General features: G+C 42.2%; 1 protein-coding gene across 3 annotated transcripts in view; it reads left to right on the top strand.

Moving 5' to 3' along the window:
* The window catches only part of ANKMY1 (ankyrin repeat and MYND domain containing 1), a 51,375-nt gene that overhangs the window by 3,973 nt on the left and 20,606 nt on the right, over window positions 1–26,796 (top strand). For all 3 annotated transcript variants that reach the window (XM_074963996.1, XM_074963995.1, XM_074963997.1), the window contains exons 3-10: window positions 7,703–7,849; window positions 10,479–10,945; window positions 11,965–12,181; window positions 14,059–14,223; window positions 15,218–15,594; window positions 17,147–17,318; window positions 19,284–19,424; window positions 24,013–24,165. In XM_074963996.1, coding sequence (XP_074820097.1) covers window positions 7,703–7,849; window positions 10,479–10,945; window positions 11,965–12,181; window positions 14,059–14,223; window positions 15,218–15,594; window positions 17,147–17,318; window positions 19,284–19,424; window positions 24,013–24,165 — 1,839 coding nt within the window. The remainder of the gene's footprint in view (window positions 1–7,702; window positions 7,850–10,478; window positions 10,946–11,964; window positions 12,182–14,058; window positions 14,224–15,217; window positions 15,595–17,146; window positions 17,319–19,283; window positions 19,425–24,012; window positions 24,166–26,796) is intronic.

The following is a 26,796-nucleotide window of genomic DNA, read 5'->3' as shown; positions in this document are numbered from 1 at the left end:
GCTCTGAGTACGTCAGTTAGGTCCCTATCCTATGCTCCCGGCACACCCAGATATCCCAACAGCTTTGCTGGTAGTTTTGGGTATGCACGGGCACAGGATCAGGCTGTTTGTCTCTGTGTTGGTTTCACTGTCTGTAAATACGTATAGTAGCATTCTTGTTATGCAAACAAGTAGTGTGAGAATGAATTATAAGATGTCTGTTTATGCTTTAAAAATGAGTGTAACACTTGCTTACCTCATTCGGATGCTGTGACAAATGATTAGCATTGTCCATGTGTTCAAACTGTAAAGTGCTATAAATAACAATGAGAATATTTACTAAGCGCCTAATGTTACTAAAGAGTGAGACATGGGAGAAGTCCCTGCAGCTTGTAGCAGAGTGGAAGGCCCAGTGAGTTGGGGGAGGGAAAGGGGGGGGCCGCTGTCCATGGAGATGGCTCCTGGGTCTGTAGATCTAGGGAGTCCTTTCTCCATGTGCCTCCACAGCCTGCATGGCTGAGAGGCTTTGCCCCTGTAACTCTGTAGGTCTACTAGTCATTTCCCTGTAAGGGGAAGCCTCATAGAAAACCCTGCGAGAGCAAACATACATTTTTCTAACCACCTGCAGGGCTAGTCTGTCCCATAAATCAAGTAATACATGCAAGCATGTAGATCTTGCTGTGAACTAGAGAACGGCCTGAACACTGTAACCCATATTTTCTTTATTTTTTCTTGCAATTTTCAATATATTTTTCCTGATAATAATACGTAAAATTTCCATGGCTGCCGGCTACTGTGTAGCTTATTGGCTATTTCAAAGCTAGTGACTTCAAATCTAATTAAGAGTGTATTCTGTTTATATCTCTTCCCTTTGTCCAATAGATCACTACATTTTTGATGTGTAATTACATATAATCATTTAGCAAAAAAATTAATTTTAGTTACAATTCAGAGGTATGCTGAGCACCTTGCAGAACCACTACTTTTGATTGAAGTAAAAACTAATATACAGTAATAAGTCTAATTTTAATGAAATTTTGCAAGCAGATAGATCCTGGATTGGAGTGGGGAACTCGCCTTGTTTGAACATTATCTCTTGTGCTCCATTTTTATTAATGTTAGTAATTCTCAATATGTTTCTATTGCACTCATTGATCAGGTGAGCTGTTCTCTTGCTAATTTAATCACTGTAATTTCCCATGGATGTAGCCTAGTGGAGGATGTGTCTATCTGCCTTATATTATAAAGATGGTGTGTTCATACCTTGTGAAAACATAAAAATTAGCATTTCTCTTTCCTTTTTTCTGTGAATATACTGAACATTATCATGGAGCTGTTGGAGTTTCTATGCAGTTAGTCATAACTTGCTATTTCTTATAAGATGGACTTTGACCCTGTTAAATTAGATGTGAAAAAGATTTCTTGAGAAATTTCTCATATATGTAGTTGCCAATTTTCTAATTGCACAAAACCGAACACCCTTGCCCCAACCCCTGCCCCGCCCTTCCCTGAGGCCCCACCCCTTCTCCGAGGCTTCCCTCCTTCTGCCGCTCGCTCTCCCCCACCTTCACTCACTTTTACTGGGCTGGGGCAGGGGGTTCGGATGTGGGAGGGGCTGAGGGCTCCTGCTGGGGGTGCGGGCTCTGGAGTGGGGCTGGGGATGAGGGGTTTGGGGTGTAGGAGGGGCCTCTGGGCTGGGGCTGAGGGGTTTGGAGTGTGGGAGGGGAGAGGGCTGTGGGCTCCGGGCTCCGGGCAGCGCTTACCTCAGGTGGCTCCCGGAAGCAGCCAGCAAGTCCAGCTCCAAGGTGGATGGGCCAGGGGGCTCTGTGCGCTGCCCGCACCCACAGGCGCCTCCCCTGCAGCTCCCAGTGGCAGCTCCTGCATCTAGGTTCTGGACATGCTGGCCACTTCTGGGAGCTACGTGAAGCCAGGGCAGGTAGGGAGCCTGCCTCAGCCCTGCTTCGCTGCCGACCAGACTTTGTGGCCTGGTCCCCAGTGCTGACCGGAGCCACCAAGGTCCCTTTTTGACTGGGTGTTCCAGTGGAAAAATAGATGCCTGGCAAACCTACATAAATGGCTGCCTGCCTGAGGAAAACTAACTTAGAAATTATTAGAAATCCCCAGACCTGAAGAAGAGCTCTGTGTAAAACTTGAAAGCGTGTCTCTCTCACCAATAGAATTTGGTCCAATAAAAGATATTACCTCACTCACCTCAGTGTCATCTGTCTAAGAATCTGTGAGATTTGTTGCACTAGTTGTCTTGGAGATCAGAATATTTGATAAATCAGTGTTTTCAGGTTTTGCTATATATGAATTAAATTAAATCTGTTAGGCTGATGACACTTCACTCCTGGGCTGTGGCCAGTGCCAAGTGACTAGAAGGCTTTGGTACCTTTCTGTACCATATCTGTGCGATCTTTTGAAGCACCAACAGGAAGGTAAATTTCTTTCTTTGAGACATTGGGCTATAAAAACTGCAGTGGCAATATGTTCCTTTAAGGAAAGAAATGTAATATTAGTAAGAACAGTTCAATACCACCTTTCCTCCAAGCACAAAGCAAAGGTGTTGTTTAATATGAGACCCCCCCATCCAAGTCTTGGTTGCTGCCATCCTTTTTTCTTTCCACTGGCCCTAAATGTACAAAGTGAAGCCTTCCCAAAGGGCTTGGGCCCTTTTTAGAGGAATGAATTTGGGAACATTGACCTACCTATTAACCCTTTCTCTGGATCAAGGAGAGTAAAGAATGAAATCAGGGTTATAATTGTTTTCTCTTATGTTCTCTCTAGGTCCCCTCCTTGAGATCAGCCTGCAGATGCTCCGTTCCCTCTGGCCATTCAGTGCTCTTTTCCCTCTCTGCTCTTGGCAGACTCCCTGTGTTGCTCCTTCCCTGGTTGCTCTTGGACACTTCTTGTGCTTCACTGGGTCACTCCATTTTGTCAGTCTTAAATGCTCATTTTCCCCTGGGCTGTTCACTTGCTGTCTGCTGGGGTATTTCACTCTTAGCTTTGCATGGACAATTCCGTACTTTGTTCTTTTTTGGGGTCCTTGGGCTGGGTCTCACCTGATTTTCACTGAATTTCACCTTTGTTTCTCTGTTGTTCCTTAGGCTGTGTTTCAGGAGCATCCCTAGCTCTTAGCCTTTTTCTCAACTCTCTTCTTTTCATTGTTCCTTTCTCTGTACAGTTGAATGCCTTCTGTAGGATTAACCACCGCAGCATAACAGAATCACTTTCACTATCTCCAGCAGAGGTAACCCAAGCCCTCTGCCCCCAAATCTGCTTCTCATTTCTCCTTTTCCTGCAGATGCTACTGTCAAAGGCAGTTTTGTACTTGGACCCTACTGCTCTGTACATAGTTCAATTAGTTCTGCAGGCCTGAAAGGTTTAGTACTTGAATATGAGGCTTTATCTGTGCTTCCTATCAGCTCCCCTTGGACATAGTTTCATCTGTGGCAATCATGAATGTTGCCCTGTAGTTTGTTCAGCAGGGGATTCTGTCGGAACAATGTAATCAGAAACCTCCATTGGGGACTCATTACCTGGGGAGAGGGGGCATCTGAGGTGCACTCCTGAGCTCCTGCAACACCCAAATGGGAATATATTTAACTCGTTCCGTCTGCATTTCCGTAGAAGTTCATTTAACTGGTTTCATGTCACCAGCCCTAGAAAATGGACCTCATTCTAGTAAACAGATGTGGCTCAGACCTTGGCACTGTAAGCTTTTTCACATCATTCACCAATGTTCCTCACCCTTGACCTGCAAGGACCTTCTCAAAGACCCCATTTGGTCCTTTATCTTTCTCCTGAGAGTGCCAACAAATGTCAGTTAATGCCTGTAGTGGTGGCTCAGTGTCTTTGGTGATGCATACCTCTGTTCAGCTCCTACTGGACAGGCATCAATGATTTGTTTCATGGAGGGTAATGATTTTTAGTCTCTGTCAATTAAGGCAGGACTCAAATTGGTGACCTAGAAGTGAAAGGATCCATGTCAAATTCTATTACTAATCCCCAAACTATCCAGTCATTTTGTCTGGACTATAATAATTTTACTGAGGATAGTCACAACATAGTCCACATATCAGTGGGACATTAGCAAGCCATCTGGTGCTTTGATGTACCAGAAATTGTAGAAACATCATATAGGGGAGAATGGTATGTTTTAAGGTGTTGAGCACCAAGTAATTTTATCCCCAAATTACTCAGAAAAGAGAAACAAGATATGGTAAGCCTATCTCTCTTAATTGTCCCTTAATGATTGTCTTTGTACTACGCCTTAAGGGATGCTATGATTAAAGGTGAGCTAAATACTCAGTTATAACATTAGATAATTGGATTTAAATAGAAAACATTTGCAGATTACACCAAAGAAACTAATACCATTTAAAGACTGAACAAAGGTTTTACGTTTCATTGTGTTGAGTAACCAAGAACTTCTTAAAACAATTCCCAACTATATATGTTTTCCTTATCATTAAAAGAATTAAGACTTTCAGAATGTTTATCAAAGGAATTGGGTTCAATAAGAATATTCTAGAGTTCTTTAAATGGGTGTGTGTGTGAAATCTTAAGTTTTCCTCTTTGAAATGAGGAGGGTGAGACAAGGGGTGATAAAGAGGCTTTTGACATAGTTTTGTAGCCTTGATGTACTACATGCTATGTGTCACTTTTTTTCTGTTAGGTCCTAGGAAAAGACATTCTTTAAGAATGGGGAGGTGCCTGGTCTTTGAGAAGACATTCCTGGTGGTTTTTAACTTTAAACCAAATGTCTCTCAAGATTACAATCTGCAGTATCTTCACCCACTATTTGCAACCGAGAACTCCTACCAAACACTGTATTCATGGCAAAAAATCACAATAGTAAACATTTTTGTAGTCCTTCAGACAGAATATACAATATTAAAGCAAAACAGAAATGCTAAAGCTGCATTTAAGAGTCTGGTGAAATATGCTTTCACAGCCCAGGAGATCTCATTCTCCTTGACACCTTTTGTGCCTGCAGAGGTTTCCTAGTTTTGTTAGTTAGCTTGAACATACTTTAATAAACACTCCTTTAATAAAATAAACACCCCAAAACATAAGAATGTGATCTATCCTATTGTCCAAGAACATGTAGGTATCTTCTAAAATTCAGTCAAGGTGAGCTTGTAATAAACGAAAACTGTGATAGGGCTTCTGTTTTTTGAGTTTATTAATTTCATTTTTCAGGAGTTATTTTTCACAATTTTTGAATTCTACATAATGTCCAAAAACTGGGTGTTTTCAGGGCTTTCTCTTTGTATATACATGTAGTACTGTTTCAAAGAGCACTACATTAAAATGCACTGGGGAATCTTTAGTTTTCACCAGCAGGGTCTACCTGGACCAATTAATGCGCAACACATTAGTGTGCTTTAGAAGTCACACCCCTGTAGTCCGTATTACTGCTCCATGTATACAGGTCCTTGGATAGTAGCCAGGGAGCCTGGACTTCACCTGTATAAACAAGCTGCACTTGGGCAAAAGGTGAAGTCAACATGAATTGGATGGGGCGGAATAAGTAGGCATGATATATCTCCAACTTTAAAAGGCTTTTTGATACTGTCTCACATGACCTTCTCATAAGCAAACTAGGGAAATATAGACTAGACAAACCTACTTACTATAAGATGGGTGCACAACTGGCAGGAAAACTGTACTCAGAGTAGATATCACAGTTAAACTGGAAGGTTATATTGAGTGGGATCCCACAGGGATCTGTTCTGGGTCCAGTTCTATTCAATAACTTCATCTATTATTTGGATAATTGCATAGAGAGTACATTTACAAAGTTTGTGGATGATACTAAGCTGGGAGGGTTGCAAGCACTTTGGATGACAAGATTAGAATTCAAAATTATCTTGACAAACTGGAGAAATGGTCTGAAATAAATAGAATTAAATTCAATAAGTACAAATGCAAAGTACTACACTTAGAAAGGAATACTCAATTGCACAAATACAAGACAGGAAGTGACTGCCTAGGAAGGAGTATTGCTGAAAAGGATCTGAGGGTTATAGTGGATCACAAGCTAAATATGACTCAACAGTGTAATACTGTCACAAAAAGGCGAACATTCTTCTGGGATGTATTAGCAGGAGTATTGTAAGCAAGACATGAGAAGTAATTCTTCCGCTCTACTCAGCTGGAGTATTGTGTCTAGTTCTGGGCACCATGCTTCAGCAAAGAGTTGATAAACTGGAGAAAGTCCAGAGGAGAGCAACAAAAATGATGAAAAGTCTAGAAAACATGCCCCATGAGGGAAGATTGAAAATATTGGGTTTGTTTCGTCTGGAGAAGAGAAGACTGGCGGTAGGGGACGTAGTCTTCAGGTATATAAAAGGTTGTTATTAAGAGGAGGGTGATAAATTGTTCTTCTTATCTACTGAGGACAGGACAGGAAGTAATCAGCTTAAGTTGCAGCAAGGAAGATTTAAGTTAGACATGAGAAAAAACTTGCTAATTGTAAGGATAGTTAAGCACTGGAATAGATTACCTAGGAAGGTAGTGGAATCTCCATCATTGGAGGTTTTTAAGAAACAGGTTAGATATACACCTGCTAGGGATGCGGAAGCTCTATATATTAGAATTTCATTAATCATTTTTCATCAATATTGAGGTTTATCCCCCTACAAAAACGAGAAGGCTCAATTAGGGTTTTTTTTTTTTAAATATGGTGGTTATATTAGAAGAATAGGTAGGTTCAATGTTAAAGTTGTAACCGGATTTTTACCTCCCCTTCTCATGTATCCGTGTATAAAAATGTATTACCTTGACTAACAGCTGTTATGGTGAAAGTCCTACCCACCAATTCACACTTCATTTGTTAGACTGGACTCTCTGGAGGTACAGGGACTGTTTTCTCAGGATTGCACACTAGAGGGAGCCAGCAGGTCCTTCTGGCTTAGTCTAGCTCCAGTGGGAACGAACTGTTGGACTTTATAATAGGATTCAGGGTCAACTGTGTACCTGGGGCCTTCTAAGAATAGCTGTGGGGGAGCAGAGGCTCCTTCTTCCAGGGGTTAGTGGCTTGGGAATCTGATAGGAGAGAACAGGGTGATGGACGGATGACTGACCTGCCAGGGAGAGATCAGTGAAGGATGAAGGGCCTGGGGTGATGTCTCTTTCAACACAGGGCTTCTCCAGGTTAGAGTAAGCAAGTTGGAGACAGCTGCTCCAGGCAGACCCATCTCTGGTCTGCAACTGGGCATACATTTATAGCATGGGCACCTGATTTTGAGCCAAACATATGTTTCTGTGGATACTCTGGATTTCCCTGGTACTGCAACTTCAATACCTCCCTATTTCATACGTACACACAAAAGAGCTGGGTCAGCTGCCGAGCGTTTAAATAGCTACTGGCTTACTCTGTGTCCCATTGTGACTTGGGGCACTTGAATGTGTGAACATTTGGACTTATCTCCTTCTAAAGTGTTGGCGGTTACAGGCCCTACTATATGTCACTGGAAAAATAGTAGGTGAAATCCTGGCCTAGTTGAACTTGAGGGGAGTTTTTTCATTGGCTTCAATGGGGTCAGGATTTTGGCTAGTTTTCCAAAGATGCACAATGGCTTGACACTCTGTATATACCAAGATCTTGTGTGGGCGTCTTCTCTAGTATTGCTCCATTGTAGTGAGGAACAATTACAAGCCACTTATTTCTCTTCCCTTAGCTGTATCACTTTCCTCTTTTTTTGGTGCATTTCAGAGGTATGTGGGGCAGTTTTACAAGGACCATCGCCATGGCAAAGGGACGTACTTTTGGCCCGAGAGTTCCAAATTTACCGGATCATTTTATCTTAGCCATAAAGAAGGATATGGGACCATGGAATTCAAGGATGGCAGAAACTATCAGGTAACAGGATGAAATTGAATGTATTCTAATGACTGATAGCACTAGCAGAATATGAGTTTGTGCTGCCATCATGATCTCTGTGGCTTTCTCACGAAGCATGGGTGTGAAGGCTGGAATGTGTTTCTGAAGTATGTGTAGATCATTTAATGGCTAAAATTTGCACTCTGGTAATAAAATACCAACAAGAAAAAAAAAAGAAGCTTTATGCTTCTAAAGTAGTTGCTCTAATTCATGCCTTTTACAGAAATGACCAAAAATAGGAGCCTCAATTGAGCCAGAGCTTCAAAAACCATGTGCCCAAAGCAGATATCACTTTGGAATGTGTCTGTTGATGGGCAGGGAACAGGACAGCTGGAGCTGCAGGTTCTTGTCTCTAAAGGTAGCGATAAACTTGGGAGCAGAGTGGCCCTGGTGTTATGCTCCTTTAAGAAGGAAGCGACCAGGCAGCAAATGCCTGAGGGGAGAGAGGGAGGGAGGTGTCTGTATTGTTTTTGTTTTCATGTTGAGGGAGCAGGAGAGCAGAGTAGGTGTTGCTGTTTTCTTTTTCAGGCTATGTGGGTGAGCTGGGGAGCAGAGGCCCAGGCTGCCACTGTTGTCTGCATGGGTGGGAGTGGGAGGCCAGGAGCTGGTGGAGAGGTAAGGGGTGGGGGCAAGATGGGCAAATGAGTGATTGAGAGGATGTGTTTAAAGAGCAGAGAAATATTTGAGGGAGGATTGGGGAAGATGACGCACAACAGACGTAAAGGGGCAGAGGACTGAACCCAGTGTAGGGAAGGAAAGGGGAAAGGACGTAAGGAGGTGGAGTGGGAAGGAAGAGAGGAAACAGTGTGCACACAAAACCGTGCAGCAAGATGCACAGAAGGAACAAAAGAGGAGTTGAAGCCAAGCAGGGACAGAAGGTGTCCCAAAAACACAAGAGGCAGGTGAAGTTTATTAAATAGAAAATTGACTGGCACTCTTACACAGTGGGTGATCCTTGTGTGTGTGTGAGCTAGTATTTTTCATCTCCACTACTAGGCTTAACAAATGCCTGGTCATCTTAGTTGGGATTGGGGCTCCTGTTGTGCTGGGCACTATACAGACCTAGAAGAGTGACAAAACCTGCCATGAAGGTGGAAAGATATCAAAGGGTAGTGGGGGGATACAACATACCAGCAATTGAATCCAGTAAAGAATTGGCCCAGCTTGCTTAGCTACATGGATTGTAGTTTTCTTTTTAAGTTGGGGATAGAGATGGGGAAGAAGGGCATAAAGGAATGAAAGAAGGGAAGGAGGGATAGTCACAGCTTGTCAGCTGTGTAGCCATGATCAGCAATCTGGGTTTCGAGGCATCGCAGCGGAGGGGAGTCACAAGGAGGATGAGGTGGTGTCCCTGCAGATTTATTCATGGAGTTTTCCCCCAGGCATAAGGGGCAGCGGGAGAGAAAGCAAACATGGAGTTTTAAAGCAGATGCTGACTCGTGAATAGTAAAAGCTGGAAATGCTGGTGGAGGGAAGGCTAGGATCAGTGGCACGATAGGTTAGTAAATAAGCTAGCAAGTGTAGGGCTATGTTGTGAAGGACCGTACAGTTAAAGACAAGGGGCCAGGTCCCAAACTGTTTTAAATCCGTGTAGCTCCACTGAAGTCAATGAAGCTATGCTCATTTAACATCAGCTGAGGATCTGACTTAAGAAGCGAGAGTCTGATGTGAAGGTGAAGGGGGAGCTAGTGGAGGGACTCGGAGGGAGTTGATCAGGTCCAGGTGATGAGCCAGGAAAATGACTTTAGCAACAATAAGAACAGGAGTACTTGTGGCACCTTAGAGACTAACAAATTTATTAGAGCATAAGCTTTCATGGGCTAGAGCCCACTTCATCAGATGCATAGAATGGAACATTTAGCAACAATGTTCTTGAGTAGAATGTTCAAGCCTGGTTGACTCTATTAGAGGTGGTTGAACTTCTTATTGCAAACCGTATAGTCAGAGAACTGATCCCTTCTGTTCAAGTTGTTCACAAACTGATCATAATATGGACAAATTTGTTTCATTCAAAAGTGAATAGTTTTTTATGAGTGTATTTGAGCTAACAACTGCTCGTGGGAAGTAGTGTGTAGAGAGGGCTTGATACCTGGGCTCTGTGACAGGTCAGACAGTATTTCTGAATGACCTAACCTTTGTAAACTGTTTCCTTTGCAAACTAATTTCACTTACTCATGAAACAAACTTGGTTTCTTGGTTAAACAAAGCTACAAAAGGCTGAAATTAACTTTCTGCGAACGTTTGTAAGAACAAAGCTTGAGCTGTATGAATATTCTTCAACAGTGAATAAAAGCATCTCAATGGTCCTAATTAAAACCTGTAGCTTCATTGCCTTCACTGAAGCCACTCCTCCTACCTTACTTCAGCCAATGGGTTTCATGCATTACCATTATTAGTGCAGTTCCAGTGCGACCAATCACAGTGAATACAACAGTTGAGCAGCTTGTCAGGTGCTTAGATTGCTCTAAATGTCGCTAGGCAATTGACACTGGAACAGTAAGGTCAGACCAAGGAAATTTGGTTTTACGCTTTTTAAATGGAAGCTAGGCTGTAAGTTGTGTAGTATGTCTGACGTATATGTCTTCTCTAATGCTATTGCTCTCCTAAGGGACTATACAAGGCCGATGACCGGTTTGGACCAGGAGTTCAGAGCTATCCAGATGGCTGTCAAGATGTTGGCTTGTGGCTCAGGAATCACATAATTAAACTGTGTACTGAAATACCTGGACATTTTTGTCTCTCGAATTACCCAGAACACTACAGCTATTTGGATGCTGATTCCCAGAGAGAGTGTCTTTCTGATGAGGAGATTCCATTCTGGGATCTGAATGAGGAACAGGACCCATTTTTCTACAACTACAAACTTCTCCTTTTAGATGACAGTTACACATTGCCTGAAAAAATGTACATCTACTCAACTGATACAGATCACCTTCCCCTGACTCACACCTTCCGTAAAGAGTTTGATTCCCAATATTTTCAGAACAACAAAAAGTTGTATGATGAAGAACCATGGCCTGTTAAAAACACAAGCCCTTTAATGGTTAGAATGCAGAAGCACATCTATAAATACAGGTAGCTACTGATTTTTTGCGTGTGATTTGTGTCTGTTGGGATATATATGGGATTTTCTTTGTAGACAATTGCAAAGATCATCTTTAGCACAAGTTGTGGTACAGAAGTCATGCTTCACAGAAAAATTTCTACTGTCCATGGCTAAGTTTAGAATTTCATTTGACAAACTGCAAATGAGGTTTTGTGAAACAAACAGCATGTTCCTCTCTCACTTCCTGAACTGAAAGGAAATTTCTTTCATTGAAATATACCATCAACTTGGGTCCTAGTATGTGCCTACAAAAACATCATTATTCTTAATTTGCATTATAGAATGCCTAGAAGTCCCAACCTAGATCGGGCACTCCATTATGCTACAGGGTTGTACAGCAAAGTAACAGAGCCCTATCCACTAGATTATGCAAAAACATGCTCCAAAGTGTCTTCACCTGTTGGTGCACATACAGCTGGCATTCGCTATATATGTGGACAGGTACTTGTACATGCAAATACTCTCTTACACACGAAAATACTCTGTCTGCATGCACAGGTATGTTTGCGGGAGCAGTGCCAGCATGTGCACATTTTGCAGCCTCAGCTGAGGCAGCACTGTTTGGAAATGTGGTCCACAATGCAGATGAGTGCCTTGTATGCTTTCTTTAATCTTCTAAGCACACTATGTGGCCTTTTTCAACCTTGGAGAGCTTGGTATTTAATTTTTACTTGGAAACATCCAGATTCTTGGGGCTGGATGTTTTTAACCCCTTCCCTGAATGTGATTAATGTCCCCCATACCACAGCTCTTGGACCATTTTAACACCCTTATGCTCTGTCCATGGTGGGAGCAAAATTGAATTGTCTGAAATAGTTTTAAAAAATGGTTGCCATCCCTCTTCTCCCATGTTACCTAGCAATGATCTTTATTATCAGTGGCTTTTTAAAAAAAAGCTCTATGGTATAACAGGTATCTGCTGCATCGCTGTTTAAGTTAAACGTGGACTCTCCAGCTGTTTAATGTTTTTCTCTTTCCTCTGTTTGAGGCATTGTCAAACAGAGATCAGTTGGGATATCAACATCATTTTGAATGGAAGCCGAGACACCTTTGGACCCAAGGGCCCCAAAGAGCTTGCTTCGGAGCAGCTGATTCAAAAGGCAGCAGCAGGAGACTTCAATAGAATTTATGAGATTCTGAGGGACAGCTTAGCTCATCCAGATGTAGCTGACACGCATGGATACACTGCACTTGCTGCTGCTGCTGTAAGACCCCAAATGTGACTCTTCCCTCTGTGAATGACCATTTTTTTTGTTGCTACTGCATCTGTCTCTCTCTCTCTGTTATACAGTAAATGTGTGAGACTTGATAAAAAACATCTTTAAGGAAAGACAGCTTGCTGAGCAATATGCTAAAAAAAATCTGTAAAATGTATCCCTCTGTAATATTAAAGATGATTCCAAGCCTAAAATTCCAAATCCATCCACTTTGGGTGTTGCACTGGGCTGGATTTAAATCCCTGGATCTGAAACTGCTCCTGCCTTTCTCTCCCCCCCTTTCTTGTTCCAGGCTGTATTCAAACCCAGAAGGGATCTGTTTCTTTTGGGCGGGGGAGGAGTTATGATGTATGCATGACTTCGGTTTATCTGTGGGAAGAATGTGGCTCCTTATTTAAACATTTATCAGTGCCCAGCCTAGCCTTCTGGGCACCTTACATCTATTTAAAAGCAATCACTAGCAAAAATCAAATTAATTCTTTAAGTCCCCAGAACAAGAAAATTAATTTAATATTAATTTAGAACGTTATAGTTTTTCTCTTTTTGTATAGGCCTCTCATTGCATGAGCTTTAGTCATTTTGTAGACATTAGTCCTCTTCCCCCAGCAGTTCTGTGACCATACAGTAGATTTTGGGGGGAGAGTATTGAAGGCACAGGGGTTAAGTGACTTGTCCACCGTAACACAAAGTCAAAATTGAGCATACATCTGAGGATGAAATGTAACCTAATGCACATAGACTGTTGCCCTTTACAGTGTGTGCAATGTGGCAGAGTTGCAGTTGCTTTGGCAACAATCACTTTGAATTTCCTGACAGTTTTGATTTTGAAATCCTCACTGCCAAAATGTTGTATTAATACAGCGTATTGTTGTATTTGATTCCTGAGTTCCATCGTAGTATGCTTTACAACAGTTATGTCTTCTCTGAAAACATTAGGCCTTTTAAAAGTCAGCATGAAAAAATATTTTATTTAAATGAAGTGCGTTTCTCAGGTAGCTCACTAATGTAAGAAAAGTTGAAATGCCTACCAGTAGTATCTACTCCAGTTTAAGAGGTCAGATTTAGTACTTGTTGTAAGTGGGTGAAACTCCATTGACTTCAGTGTAATTACAGACCGTCCGTCAGCCACAAAGTTTCTAAGGACCAGCAGCAACAGGCAGTGCAGGACTATATTTTGGATTAGTGGTGCATTTCTTGGCAGGTAGTTTCTCTGAATCAGCTCTGGAATGCCCCTCAGAACAACCATATGAACTGAAAGATCCTTCTTTGTTACAACAGAATACATTGTGATCGGGGTGGTTTCACTTATATCTTTACTGTTGGGGCTTCTTTAGCTCCCTTGTGTACCTCAACATGCCATCTAGTCATGGATTGCCCTCTTTATCATCTTAATGGTAAATGGATGCACTTGACATTTCTGGATGCTGCTGCTGTGATAGTGGTTACATCACTTACCCAACATCTAATTCTTGATTTGTGCCATTAAAAGCCATACTCCGGAAGAAATGCAATTATACACCTGCCTTACATTGGGCGTACCTAAATAGTTTTACCTTTTTTGAAAGGTTTTTTATTGGTTCTGCCAGCCTTCCCCATTAACTTTAAGACATACTTGAAGCAGTAGAAACATTTTGAGATCACTGTTAATTTATGGGCCAAATTCAGCACTGGCATAAAAAGAAGAGAGAGTGAAATCGCAAAGCTACTGAAACCAATAATAGTGTTTTGAGTCTGTCTTTTGTGAGTGTTTTTTTGTTTTAACTTTAAACCCAATTGTGATTTCAGGTAATCTCACATGGAAGACTAAAATTGTATTATATACACACGCACTTGTAAAACAATCATCCAAATGTTTTACTCCACAGCTGAATTACCATGACGACATCGTTAATCTTCTTCTTGATAATGGAGCTGATGTGAATAAATGCAGCGATGAAGGATTATCAGCGCTATCCATGTGCATTATTCTTTATTACCCAATAGAATCATTTAAGGCTAATGTTGCTGAGAGGAACTTTAAAAAAGACGAGGTCAGTATATTATTAATCTATAACTGTGAAATCAGAATTCACCGTGTCCTCAAATGAGCCACAGGTCTGCTTTTTAAAATTACTTTGCTGGGAGTATTCCAGCAGTTGGAAAAAGTCAAACAGCTTACCTCCCTTGACCCTGCAAATTGCTGAGTGCCCTTGACTTCCATTGGTAGCTCGCACTGCACAGCATCAGGCTCCAGAATAGTAACAGGGCTACTCTGCAGTCAATATGTCACATTAGTACCAGAGACTTTGGGCCAAATTTTCCAAGGTATTTAGGTGCCTTAAGATACAGCTAGATAGGTGCCTAGTGGGACTTAGATTTGTAAGCTCAGTGGGGCAGGGACAGTCTTTTATTCTGTGTTTTGTACAACACCTACTACAAGGGTTGTGGCCCATAAGTGGGAGTCCTAGACAGTATGGTAATACAAATAATAATAATTACAAAAGTGTCTAGACAGATTAAGCACCTGATTCCCATTAACTTCAAAAGTCTCTCGGCTGCTGCAAGAAAGGGAGACAGAAAAAAATGTACACTACTCTATCTCTCCCTCAGAGCACAGCAAAAACCTAGAAAACTTCAAGGTAACTCTTTCAGATTCTAGCTTTAGGTTCAGGTCTTCATTAGTTTGTGTGCTGATGTGCAAATTGAAAATCAAGAAATGTCCCTGTCTGTTTTGGAGCGTTTATAAAGTGAGGGAGTACCGGTTGAGATTTGAAAGCTCCTAAGAGGGTTTTATTGATAATGGAGGTTAAAAAACCAAACACACACACTATTCAAAATGTATCCCGTGAATGGTGGATTAAGACTGAGTAAAATGATGTTCTACCTTAACTCAGCTGTAATATACCAAATTCCAATACTATTGTATACATGCATATTGATGATGTCCAGAACTGATGTTGATATGATGATTCTCATTGTTGAAGAAAGGATTTTCCATATTTTCTTCATTTATGTCATTTTAATTTTTAAAAATCTTTAAATAAGGATGAGCAGTTGGAAGATGGATCTGCACCACTTCCATTGGCACCAGCAAAACAGAAATGCTTAACTGGCCCTGTTCGTCAGTCAGCTGTGGTACCTCCTATGCCTGGGGAAAAGGCAGAGTCTGTTTCTGATGATAGAAACACACTGGATGAAACGGACCTTGCAAGTTTAGAAAAGAGGACTGGCTCCAGCACTGAATCCAATTTTGAGTCGAACTGTACTGTTTTCAACTACGGAATCAAGGTTTCTCTAAAAGCTTTGCAGCAGAGTGCAGATGCCTTCAGCCAGAGTTTGCTGAGAGTACCCTCCTATGCCTATGTCAATGGACATGGTGGGGCTGACGGCACCATGAGAAAAATGGCGTTATCAATATCTGAGTAAGTGCTACTAAGAAAAACCACTGGCTCTGTGTTCTGGAAAGGTTAGACAAGCTCCACTGAACCCTATTGCACAGAGAAAGTAACAAGAGTAGTTTTACATGTTTGTGGGGAAGAACGACCCTGCATTTGCTTGGGATAGATCAACCAGGCATGCCTGATCAAGGGGCATTCCATGGGTCCTTACCTGACAGGGAGAAGGCCTGAATTTCACTCCTTAAAACCATTTTAATAAGATGACCCACCATTTTGTCTTTTTTTTATGACTCAGCATTACATACATATATATAGTGTGTGTGTGTGTGTGTGTGTGTGTGTGTAAAAAGAAACTATTTTAAAAATCCTGTACAGTGCAATAGTAATAGTAATTCTATATTATCTTCATAAAAACATTTCTGTATTATGCAAAACTAGTCTGTGCTCTACTGAGTATTGCTGTCACAGCTGGCACCTCTTTAAAAAAAAAAAAAAAAAAACCTGGATATGTTGCCAGGGCCAGATGAACACACAGACAAACTGCATACGTGCGTAGGGCCCAGATTAATGTGTGGGGGGGGGGGGCGATAGCCCCCCAAATCACAGGCCATCATCCTTCTCCTGCACTACCTCCTCTCTTTGCCCTGCGAGGTGGCATTGACCACCTCCAGAAGCACCCTTCATCCTGACGCTGCAGTTCTCTTCCTGGCCCCATGCAAACAGGAGGCTCTGGAAGGCGCTTGGTTGGAGAACAAGAAGTTGGGGTTGCAGCACAGCTCAAGTTTGGCCCAGCTGCCTCTCTGTCATGATGGGCTGAGGGGTGGCTGGACCAAATTTGAGTGAGTGGCTCTGTGACCCTGGGTGCCAGGTCACAACACCCAGAGTGAGGAGCTGGGCTGAGACCTGAGGGAAAGGAGCTGCTTCTGCGGGGTGAGTGTGGGCCGGGCTTGGTCTTCAGACCCTCCCCACTCACCCATCCCAGGGCCTCCCCTCTGCACCAGGCCTGCAACCCATCTAGACCCTTCTTGCAACCCACTGGTGGGTTGGGATCTGCTGTTTGGGAAACATTAGTCCTGCAGTTTTTTAGGACAAACACGTATAGGCCAGATTATGGCTCACATGTGCAAAGTGTGGAAGATGCAAGTAACCTTCCCTTACGTCACTTGTCCACTCCCATGCAGGGATCTTCTACATTTGTAATCTCTGGGGTTTTCTGAGTATGGGGTCTGCTCTTGCTAGTGTCCCTTGGGATTCAAAGTGCTGAGAGGGGCTGGTATAAGATAGGCCACGTTACCACCCACCCTCTGCATGGCATAGCATTGCTGTGTGGTGCACATTACAGTCTCACAAGGGGTGGTACAGCAGACATTCTCTCCCTGGGCCCAAGTACCAGTTTGCACACCTGCCTCACAGCATCCTAGAACCCAGGCACCAGCCCAAGCCCGAACGTCTACACTGCAATTAAACAGCCCCTGAGCCTGGGTCAGCTTAAGATCCAGTGTTTAAAAATATGTCCCTTAGTGTTTTTTTATGGGTTATTGACAGCTTATTCTGTTATTTGCCATGTTGACTTTAGACACCGAAAGAGATGGACCACGGTCAAACTACTTCTCCGCAGAGGTGCAGACCCCAATGTTTGCAGGATCCCTCTGCATGTCCTATTCTTTGCTGTTAAAGCTGCGGATGTAGGAGCAGTGAAACTACTATTAGCAGCAGGAGCAAGGACTGACATACGACTTCCATCCAGGGTAATGGATAATAATTACTAATAACAACCAAATGTAATATTCTAGAGTGATCAGCGATACAACTTTAATGCCCACTTGTAAAGTGTCATAATTCTAATGACAGTTCGACTGCCTGATTTCAGCTTTGCAATTCCAAAGGAGTAATCCTTTTAAAATCATTTCACTTTAAAAAAAAAAAAATGTCCTTACTCTAGTGAAGGTCTAGTTCTATGTGTGTGTTTCCCTGCTGACATAATGCTTACCCATTGTAAATGGGCAGCAGGTTTAACACAAATAAAAGGAAGTTCTTCTTCACTCAACGCACAGTCAACCTGTGGAACTCCTTGCCTGAGGAGGTTGTGAAGGCTAGGACTATAACAGGGTTTAAAAGAGAACTGGATAAATTCATGGAGGCTAAGTCCATTAATGGCTATTAGCCAGGATGGGTAAGGAATGGTGTCCCTAGCCTATGTTTGTCAGAGTGTGGAGATGGATGGCAGGAGAGAGATCACTTGATCATTACCTGTTAGGTTCACTCCCTCTGGGGCACCTGGGATTGGCCACTGTCGGTAGACAGGATACTGGGCTGGATGGACCTTTGGTCTGACCCAGTATAGCCATTCTTATGTTCTTAGGTTCTTGTGGTACTAAAGCTGAGAGTATTTCAAAAGTCAATTTTATTTCCCAATATTTATTCTGCTTTTAGTGTTAGCATTTCTCTTTACTTGGGAAATGACTCTCGAGTGGTCAGCATGCTGTGCATTCATAGTCTGTTCTCTAAAAATACAGTTTGTGCTAGATCTCTGCACTTGGTGAGTGTGCCTGCATATGGCCCAGGTGGGAACTCCCCAGGCTCAAAGTTACATACCAATCGTTTCAGCAGAAGGCATCTTACACTAGCTCCTGCACTGAAATGTGGCTGCCCCCTTTATATTCCATCTTCCTATTGCTTTCTGACTAGTCAGTGAAGAAGTTCCCCTGGCTTTTTAGCTTGACAGGCTCTACCTGGACATCATCATCTCATCTCACCTCAAATACACACTTCACTACAGAGTGTTCTGTTTTGCCTCCGAGTGCATTAGCTGTCAGTACTTCAGTTTTAAAGCTCCATCTTATTTTGTTTGGAGTCTGTGGATAATAGTGTAATAATAGCTAACTCTTTTATGTAGTGCTTTTCTTCAGTAGGTTTCAAAGCACTTTACATAGGAGGTCAGTATCATTATTTCCACTTTGAAGCCTGCCCTGTAGCTCCTGCTGGGGCCTTTGGGTACCTCTCTGCCCTGGTACCAGTGAAAGCTGTCCTTTCTCTATCCCTTTTGTACCCTGAGGGTCTGGAGAAGCAGAAGCCCAGCAGACTGTCTCAGGATTCAGCAGCTGTGCCTGTCTTGTCTGGTTGTGCTGTGAGATTTACTCACAGGTGTCAGACAGAAGGCTCTCCTGGCTTTCTCCATTGCTTTCTGGAAGTCCAATGTAGACTCAGTCCAAGAGAACATAAATGATTCAGAGTAGAGCCCCAATGGGAGTAGCACCAGCAGGTGTTGAGGTTCCTGTGTTTATGGAACCTGACACCACGCTGGGATTGCTCAGCAGACTTCCAAACAGTGTTTCACAAGACAATGCATGTGACCCATCAGTGTGTACTGGCTTATGAGTCAGGGGCCAGAAATAGGCTCTCTTCCTTTTTGTATCTTATATGGGTGCAAACTGGTGATGTAAGAGTGGTTTTAATGCTGTATCATATTCTGTTTTGGCTGGGCAGTGCCTGCGGGAATATTCATGATCGCAGTGGGTTAGGGGTGAAATGGACGTTGGGGAGTATTAAGCCAAACATAATTTAAACTAACCATAAACAAAATCCTTTGACTCTACTTCTAGGCTAACGTAGATGGGGCCTGAGGATTGATATTGGAAAAATATCCAGTACCTTAGTTTTTAGAAGTTACTTGCGATAGACAGAAGAGTCTTAATGCCACATTTATTTTTCAGCTGGGAGGTTTAATGCCTCTTCATATTGCTGTGGCCATTCCTGGTGAAGAAGGGGTCAAGATAACGGAATTAATCCTTCATTCAGCTACAGATCCCGATGCAAGGGCAGGAGACGAAGATGATGTATATGCACCAGACTGGGTATGCTGCATCATTACTCCATCCTCTTCCAACTGTTTAGGTGTGGGCTGTGGGATACCCAAGCAGGGAATTGGTTGCCTGCCCGTTGAATTGAAACCTCTGCGCACTGTTGGAATAATTGCACTTCCTCTGAAAAAACCTGGCATATCACTGACATACATAGAGGGTTACAATAACACTTATTTATGATTTGAGGTACCAGGCACTTTTGTGGAATCCTGATGCATGTTAGGCACAGGCTAAAAGTCTGCTACATACAACTGAATAGATGTAGGTGACGGACAACTGTAGTATTGAGCCTAAATCACTCTTCCTCAGAAAGAAACATTTTTGTGGGCTGAATCTGCTTGTTCCAGCACTACGGAGGCTGCTTAATTGTTTCTTCCTTCCTCTTGAATCCAGACTCCTCCTGCTGGAACCCTGTAGCACTGCGCTCTGAATCCAGAGAAGCATTAGGCCAGATCTACACTAGAAGCTTTTGCCAGTATATCAGTGTTGCTTAGGGGTGTGAATTTGTTTTTGAACAAAATTTTTATACAGGTGGAAGCCCTAGTGTGGATTTGTTAATATCGGCAAAAAAGTGCTTTTGATGGCTCAGCTTATTTCATTCAGGGAAACGTTATGCGCTAGGCTAGCAGAAGCACTCTTTTGCTGGTATGAGCACTAGGAAGGTTTACTGGCAAAACTTTTCTAGTGCAAACAAAGCCTAAGATGTACAGCTGTCTGCAGCAGAGTGCTTAGTGTATGTGGGGGGTTTCTTTCTCAAATTGTTGACAACTTAAAATAAATTTAAGTTCCAGTAATTGGGAATCCATTGACCTTCCTGTTAGGTCATCCTGAGCATCCTATGCGCTAAATATCCATTCCCTTTGACTCCTTCCCAATTTGTGTCCCAGTGGCCTAGCCCAGACCATTATTTCAGCACATCTTCTACTGGCTTCTCTCAGCAATGCAGAAGAGTGGCCCATCCCAGTGGCTCTTAACCTTTCCAGACTACTGTACCCCTTTCAGGAGTCTGATTTGTCTTGCACACCTCCAAGTTTCACCTCACTTAAAAACTACTTGCTTACAAAATTGGACATAAAAATACAAAGTGTCTCAGCCACACTATTACTGAAAAATTGCTGACTTTCCCATTTTTACCATATAATTATAAATCAATTAGAATATAAACATTGTACTTACATTTCAGTATATAGAGCAGTATAAACAAGTTATTGTTTGCATGAAATTTTAGTTTGTACTGATTTTGCCTGTGCTTTTTATGTAGCCTGTTGTAAAAGTAGGCAAATGTCTAGATGAGTTAATGTAGCCCCTGGAAGACCTCTGCATACCCCCAGGGGTGTATGTACCCCAGCTGAGAACCACTGGCCTCTCACCTACTGCCATCCTTTGTGTGCCAAGAAACCAGCCAATAGCTGGGAGCTGCAGGCAAAGCAAGCCTGAATTCTCCCCTCTCTGGTTCCTCTTTGTGTGCTTTGCAGTGACCATATTCCCCCTGGTACCTTAATGGGCCTACCAGTAGCTCTCCACAGAGCAATACAGCAGATACTGGCCTATGAGTTCATACCACCAGCTTGCCAGGGCTGTTAGTCAATCTGGCCATTTTGTTCTTTTGGAGTTGGGAAGTATTTTTTCAACTCTGCAGGACAGAGCTCAACACAGTGTATTTTTGTTGGTTTAGAAATCCGTAAGCGCAAAGAGAAACCTGAACATTTCCCCTTCTCCTTTGGAAAATCCATCTAGACAGGAGCATTCTAACTATAGGACAAAAAGGAGCACCTTAGAGAATTTGCTTCTTTTCCTTCTAGCCTCTTGGCTGCTGAAGTTATTAGTAAAAACAAAGAAATAAATTTCTTGAATCACAGGAGCCATAATCCCGGTGCCATCTCTGGAACCTGATCCATGTGTCTTCTTGGCTTGCTGGCAGTCCGTAGAATACGGGCAGATTCTATCCTTGTTCAGTCTATATCTGTAACGGAATGGAGATTTGAAAGAGAAAATATTCCACATTGTTCTTAGTAGATCTCAGGAATCTTATCCTTCCCCATGAGATGTGGTTGCCACCATTTTCCTGTCCAGTTAAGAGGAAGCAGTTGTCCATTCATGTCTATGTGATTTGGAATATCATCCTATAATGTTCTCCAAGCTGTTACGATCTTGATAGGCCAGATGAAGAAGAGTACATTCATACCAGTGTTACCTGGATGACTTGCTGCTTAAAGGAAACTCCTTTCTACATAGTCCAGTGCTAACCTGTGCTAACCTGATTCCTAATTAACCAAAAATACAAAAAACGCCGTGTATCATCTCTGCATTTATTCATCTCTGAGCTGATTTTTTAAGATACCTCAACTGGTAACACTCCTATTATTCTCACTTCTAAAATTACAGATTTAATCCTTCTGCTCAGCTGCTTGCCTTCAAGCGTCTGCAGTATTTACTTATAGCAGCATTGAGCACATACAAACCCAGTGCAATGCAGCACCCCTAAATTCATCCATTCTTCTTCCTGACTAGAGGACAAAAACTGAAGACTGACAGTGCCTCTAAAGCTGATGGCATTGTCACTGAAGTCCTTCTTCAAACATTTCCCAGCAGCATCTTCATATTCCACTTGGAGAGGTCAAATGGGCAGTGGTGATATATGCACACCGGCAAGTAGGAGCATAGGGCATAGGTCTAAACCATAAGGCCACAAAAATCTCTTCACTCCTGTGGAAGCGGGGCCTGTCTACTAGAGCAAGTATGCCTAGGGCACGGTTGTGTGGCTTGGTTGACACATATCTAGATTTTTTTTTTTTTTTTTTTTTGTGATTTGAAAGCAGGAAGGTACCATTATTTTATTCTTGTCAATGGAATCCATAAGCACAGAAAATACCTCTATCTGTGGGCAGATGTACTCATGTAAAGCTTCCCCATCTTCTCTAATTGTCAAAATGGTTTGAGGGAAATAGGACTAGACGGAGCATTTGTAATTCTAACCAGATTGCATTTCCCTTGGCTCAAAGTGATGATAGTCTACAAACCTTGGAAGCATCTAGTTTTTCCAACACTCTGCTGCAGCTGGACCCCTTCAGTCATCCTGAACTTCACACACTAGTTTTATAGCCTCCAGCAACATGGATACTGTCAGGAGCCAGTTAACCTTCTATTAAAATCTTAAGCTTCCATAAGCAGTGTTTACAAAAGCACTGGGAGAATTTATTCACTTCAGACGTAGATCTTAGTTTAGCTGTGCTCCAAATGTCTGACAGAGACCACTGATTTCTCATAGGTGGCCTTCATAAAGGATTAAGCCTGAGTTTTATCTAAAGGTTCAATTCTCTACTTTCAGGGTTAGTAGTATGAGATTTCTTGTGTCAGTTTTCTCCTCACATCTTCTGTTTCTTCAGAGCTGTTGCACTGCAGAGACTTGCAGTGGAACTGGGGCACTTGAACCTTGGCACTACAGGCTCTGAGAGTCTACTTTTTGATCCTCTAGAGAAGGCCTTGCCATATTTGTTTGTCTTCTTCTGTTATAGCAATTGCATTAGTTCGGGGAGTGAACTGGGAGCTGTATCAGTTTAAAGAATCCTATCTTTAATTCTTCCTTTAAAAAGATGGTTCTTAAGATCGGTCTTGACTTTGTACAAAGCCACGAAAACAAAACTAAAACTAAACAAAAGCAAAACAAATCACCGAGCTCCACCTAAACCAAACAATTTATCTCCCTTTATTTTCCCCCTAAACTCAAATATTAAAAAAACAGCCTCGTAATCTGGATGTGAAATGGACCAAAGTGCGGAGAAGAACCTAATTTACTGGAATCTTAAAAATGTCTGAAGGCCTGCAGTACTACTCTGCCTCTTAATGGGTCTAATCAAACACTTATCAAGCATGGAAAGCATCCAAATAAGACCCCTCCTGGAGGTATCAAAGTACATTCCTCAAGGGCCTGTGGGTGAAAATCACAGAGCTTTTCAATGAAGTCACTTGAGAAGCAATTCTATGAAGCACTCATAAGACTCATTTTCTCTTCTCAACTGATGCAGCATTTGGTCCTTTCAGCTCCCTTTGATTTAAATTATGCAATATAATAAAATAAAAAATAAATCAATAAGGTAAACTTTAATTTCTCCTAGAGAGCTTTATGTGGCTCTTGTATTTGATTCCTTTGTTACTTATTTGCTAGTAACACGCAGACCAATGCATGCCCCATGTTTACGAGAAAGAAAATTCGTCTCCTGTCATAACTTTTATTTCTCAAAATGGAATACATTCATTGGGGTAGGAAGACCCTCTGTGTGTATCAATGTTTGTAGATGTTAGAATGAAAGGTATCTTAATGCCACTGGCCTACAGTGGGTTTTATGTTTTTCAGGATGCAGTGCTGCAGCAGTCCAACAAATGGAGCCTGAATCTAAAGAAGGAAATGGGAAGGGTGGAGGCTGCTTATGCTGTGTCTACTGTGTTGTAATGAGCAAATCCAGAATAGTGGTTTATGTACAGACCAGTGGATTCCTGGACCAATGTATTTTCTATTAGCTTATCTCTAAGCAATACTGAAAGTGTGCGTATCTGTTTCTTCTGACTTCTTTACATTCAGAATGAGCCTGCCGAATCACCAGTTATTATTGCCATGAAACTTAATAATGAAACTGGACCTCCTAGTGAATACTACTCATCTTCTAGTCTTGTCCCAGAGGAAGGTGGGAGGACTCCTTTGCATATTGCCTGTGAGAGAGAGGATAACCCCAAGGTAGGAGCACAATGGAACTGTAGAAATGTCCCTCCTTTAGGCTGTGGTTTTGCTCCTGTAGAATACACATAATTCCCAATCTTCAAATGACATATCTTACCCTACTGGGGAATCCTCCATAGGATCTGATTTCATGTGGCTTCTGTGGAAGAAATAAAGCTCTCATCTCTTTTATGGGAAGGGTCTGATCCTTTAGTATGTGTGATCTTGGCTGCTCTGGGGATTTTAGCTATGGGTGGCCAGCCACTAGTGTAGATGGTCTGGTGGCCCAACGAGAAATGAACTGAACGAATACGTCAGAAACCCTCTATTATGATGCGTGCGTGCTCTAATTGAACAACTGTACCATGTGGTTTATAGAACTGCCCTTCCTGACCCAGCCCCTTTTTGTTTGTTCTTTTCCTCCTGTCCTGGCCAAATTCCACATTGTGAACACTTTGAGGCAGGGACGTTATTTTAATACTTGTTCTGCATGAGGTGCTTGTAGGCATGACCAGAATCAATGGCAGCGTTTAGCCTGGTAGATTGACTGAGGGTTTTTTGAACTCTGCTTGGTTTATTTTTTTGGTCTGTCTAGCACAAAAATTTAGCAGCGCCCAGTACAGTAAACAAGTTTTTAATTAGAAGCCCCCCTCAACCCTGCCTTCCCCAAAAGTCAAGCCATAACTAATTGGTTTCCATTACACGTTGTCACTTACTATATCCCGTTTTCTTCCTCTGATAGTCTATCCTGCTGCTTTGATCTTGCGGTTCTACATATTAGGATTCTTTCACGTAACTTCATTCTTTGACTTTCAACCTCTTTTTAATGACTTGCCTTAAAGCGGACTCTAAATAGAAACGGTGTAAAGGTTTCTATTATCTTCTTCTTAATTACATTTGATGACTGGCCCTATGAAATTTAGCAAATGTGAAAAAGTCCCATTTACTATGCCAGGATGTGTTGCGTTCAATACATTGTGTCCTTTCAGGAGTTGATTGCTTTGCTGACATGCATTTCTTACCAGGCAGGTTTTTTATGGTTGCTTTTACATACAAATAAAAAGTCAATACGCTAACCTTACCTCTCGATCCTCTCTCAAAATCATACATAATTACGAATTTTAATTACTGTAGATCTTAGTTTCCAGGAATTTCAATCTGTTTTTATCCTAAAGTTGTTTTGAAGCTATTGAGTATTTAAAGGTTACCATTCTTGTATAACTAACCTCTATTGTAGAGCTCCCTTTTGCATTTACGCTGTCAGCTCCTGCATTCAAGGATTTATATCGTAGTGTAAGATTCCTTGGTATATGTTATAAATTCTTTGCTTCATGGGGAACTATTCTGGAAAATGTGATTGAAATTGGGGGCTGTTAGGTTTTTTCATGCATATGTGTGTATCTATTTTGCAGGTGGGACTGGTAGCACTGCCTTTTACGAAGGCTGCCGAACATTTCCCATCATAAGACCGTCTTAAGATGCTCATAAATTTGCCATGCTTTCACTATTTATGCTGAAATTTTCCATGCCAAGTGTCTGCCTTTTTTGTGGACTATTTCAGCCAAAATGATTCATGTTTTTCTGAGAATGAGGCTAGGGAAAAATAAATGGGTTTTGCCCACGTTAAAAAATTCTGGTGGTTTTTCTTTGAAAAGCTCTAGCAATCCTATGCTTAGAAATTTGACTGGGAGTGCCTAGAGACCAGGGGAGTGGGGAGAGACAGGTGAAATGAGGCCCCTGGGGATTGAGGGGAGAACTGGGAATGCTGTGCAAGGAATGAAGGGAACACTGGGTCAGGGAGATCAGAATGGTGAGACTAAGACTTGCTGGGGAAGGAGTCTGGGACTGGAATGAGAATACTGGGGCAAAGAGATGGGACAGGTTGGAGGGGATGGGGCAGAAAGGGTCATGATTGGTGGGAATGGGCAGAAGGGCCTGTGCCCACTAGAGAGCACACTCCCCTCTGGAGCCTGGGATGGAACCAAGATCCCTGAACCTCACCAAATATTTAGGAAACCCACTTGCAAAGTGTCCCATGCTCATGTAGTGCTGGTCCACATAGAGGATTACAATCTCCTGCTGCTATCAGTTGTTATTCCATTAGCTCAAGTGGCAGTGGTCTGTGCGATGGATCTATCGGTCCCAACTCTGCTGATGATGCATGTCGGGGTCCCTGTGCAGCCACAGGACGAATTTCTGTTTTCATTGTGCTTTATTAAAAAGCTAGGGAATTATACACACAGAAGATCATTAAAAGGCCATTATTAATGTTGCATTCTGAAGCACTCAAAAATTAGGAAATGCCAGAATTAAGGTTGCCTGTGCAACCAATCTTTAATTACACGATCACATTCTATTTTTTCCACAGGACCCCTGCTTCATTAAGTGTACAGAATGGACAATATTTACTTAGCGAGTTGCTATTCAGTACTTTTTCTCCTAATTCGGTCTATGGCCCCAGGCCTTACTTAGTGCACAGTCTTCAAATCCTGCTGTGATGGCTGAAGTATTAATTTCCTCATGGGATTTTCTGTGGCGCTTATCACTATAATATTTGAGTACTTCACAAACATTAATGAAGTTAGTTTCACAACACCACTGCGAAATGAGGTATGTTATCTCCATTATAGCGATGGGGAACTGAGGCAC

Source organism: Natator depressus, chromosome 9 (genome assembly GCF_965152275.1).
Source record: "Natator depressus isolate rNatDep1 chromosome 9, rNatDep2.hap1, whole genome shotgun sequence".
NCBI lineage: Eukaryota > Metazoa > Chordata > Testudines > Cheloniidae > Natator > Natator depressus.
This window is presented reverse-complemented; position numbering and strand designations above follow the sequence as displayed.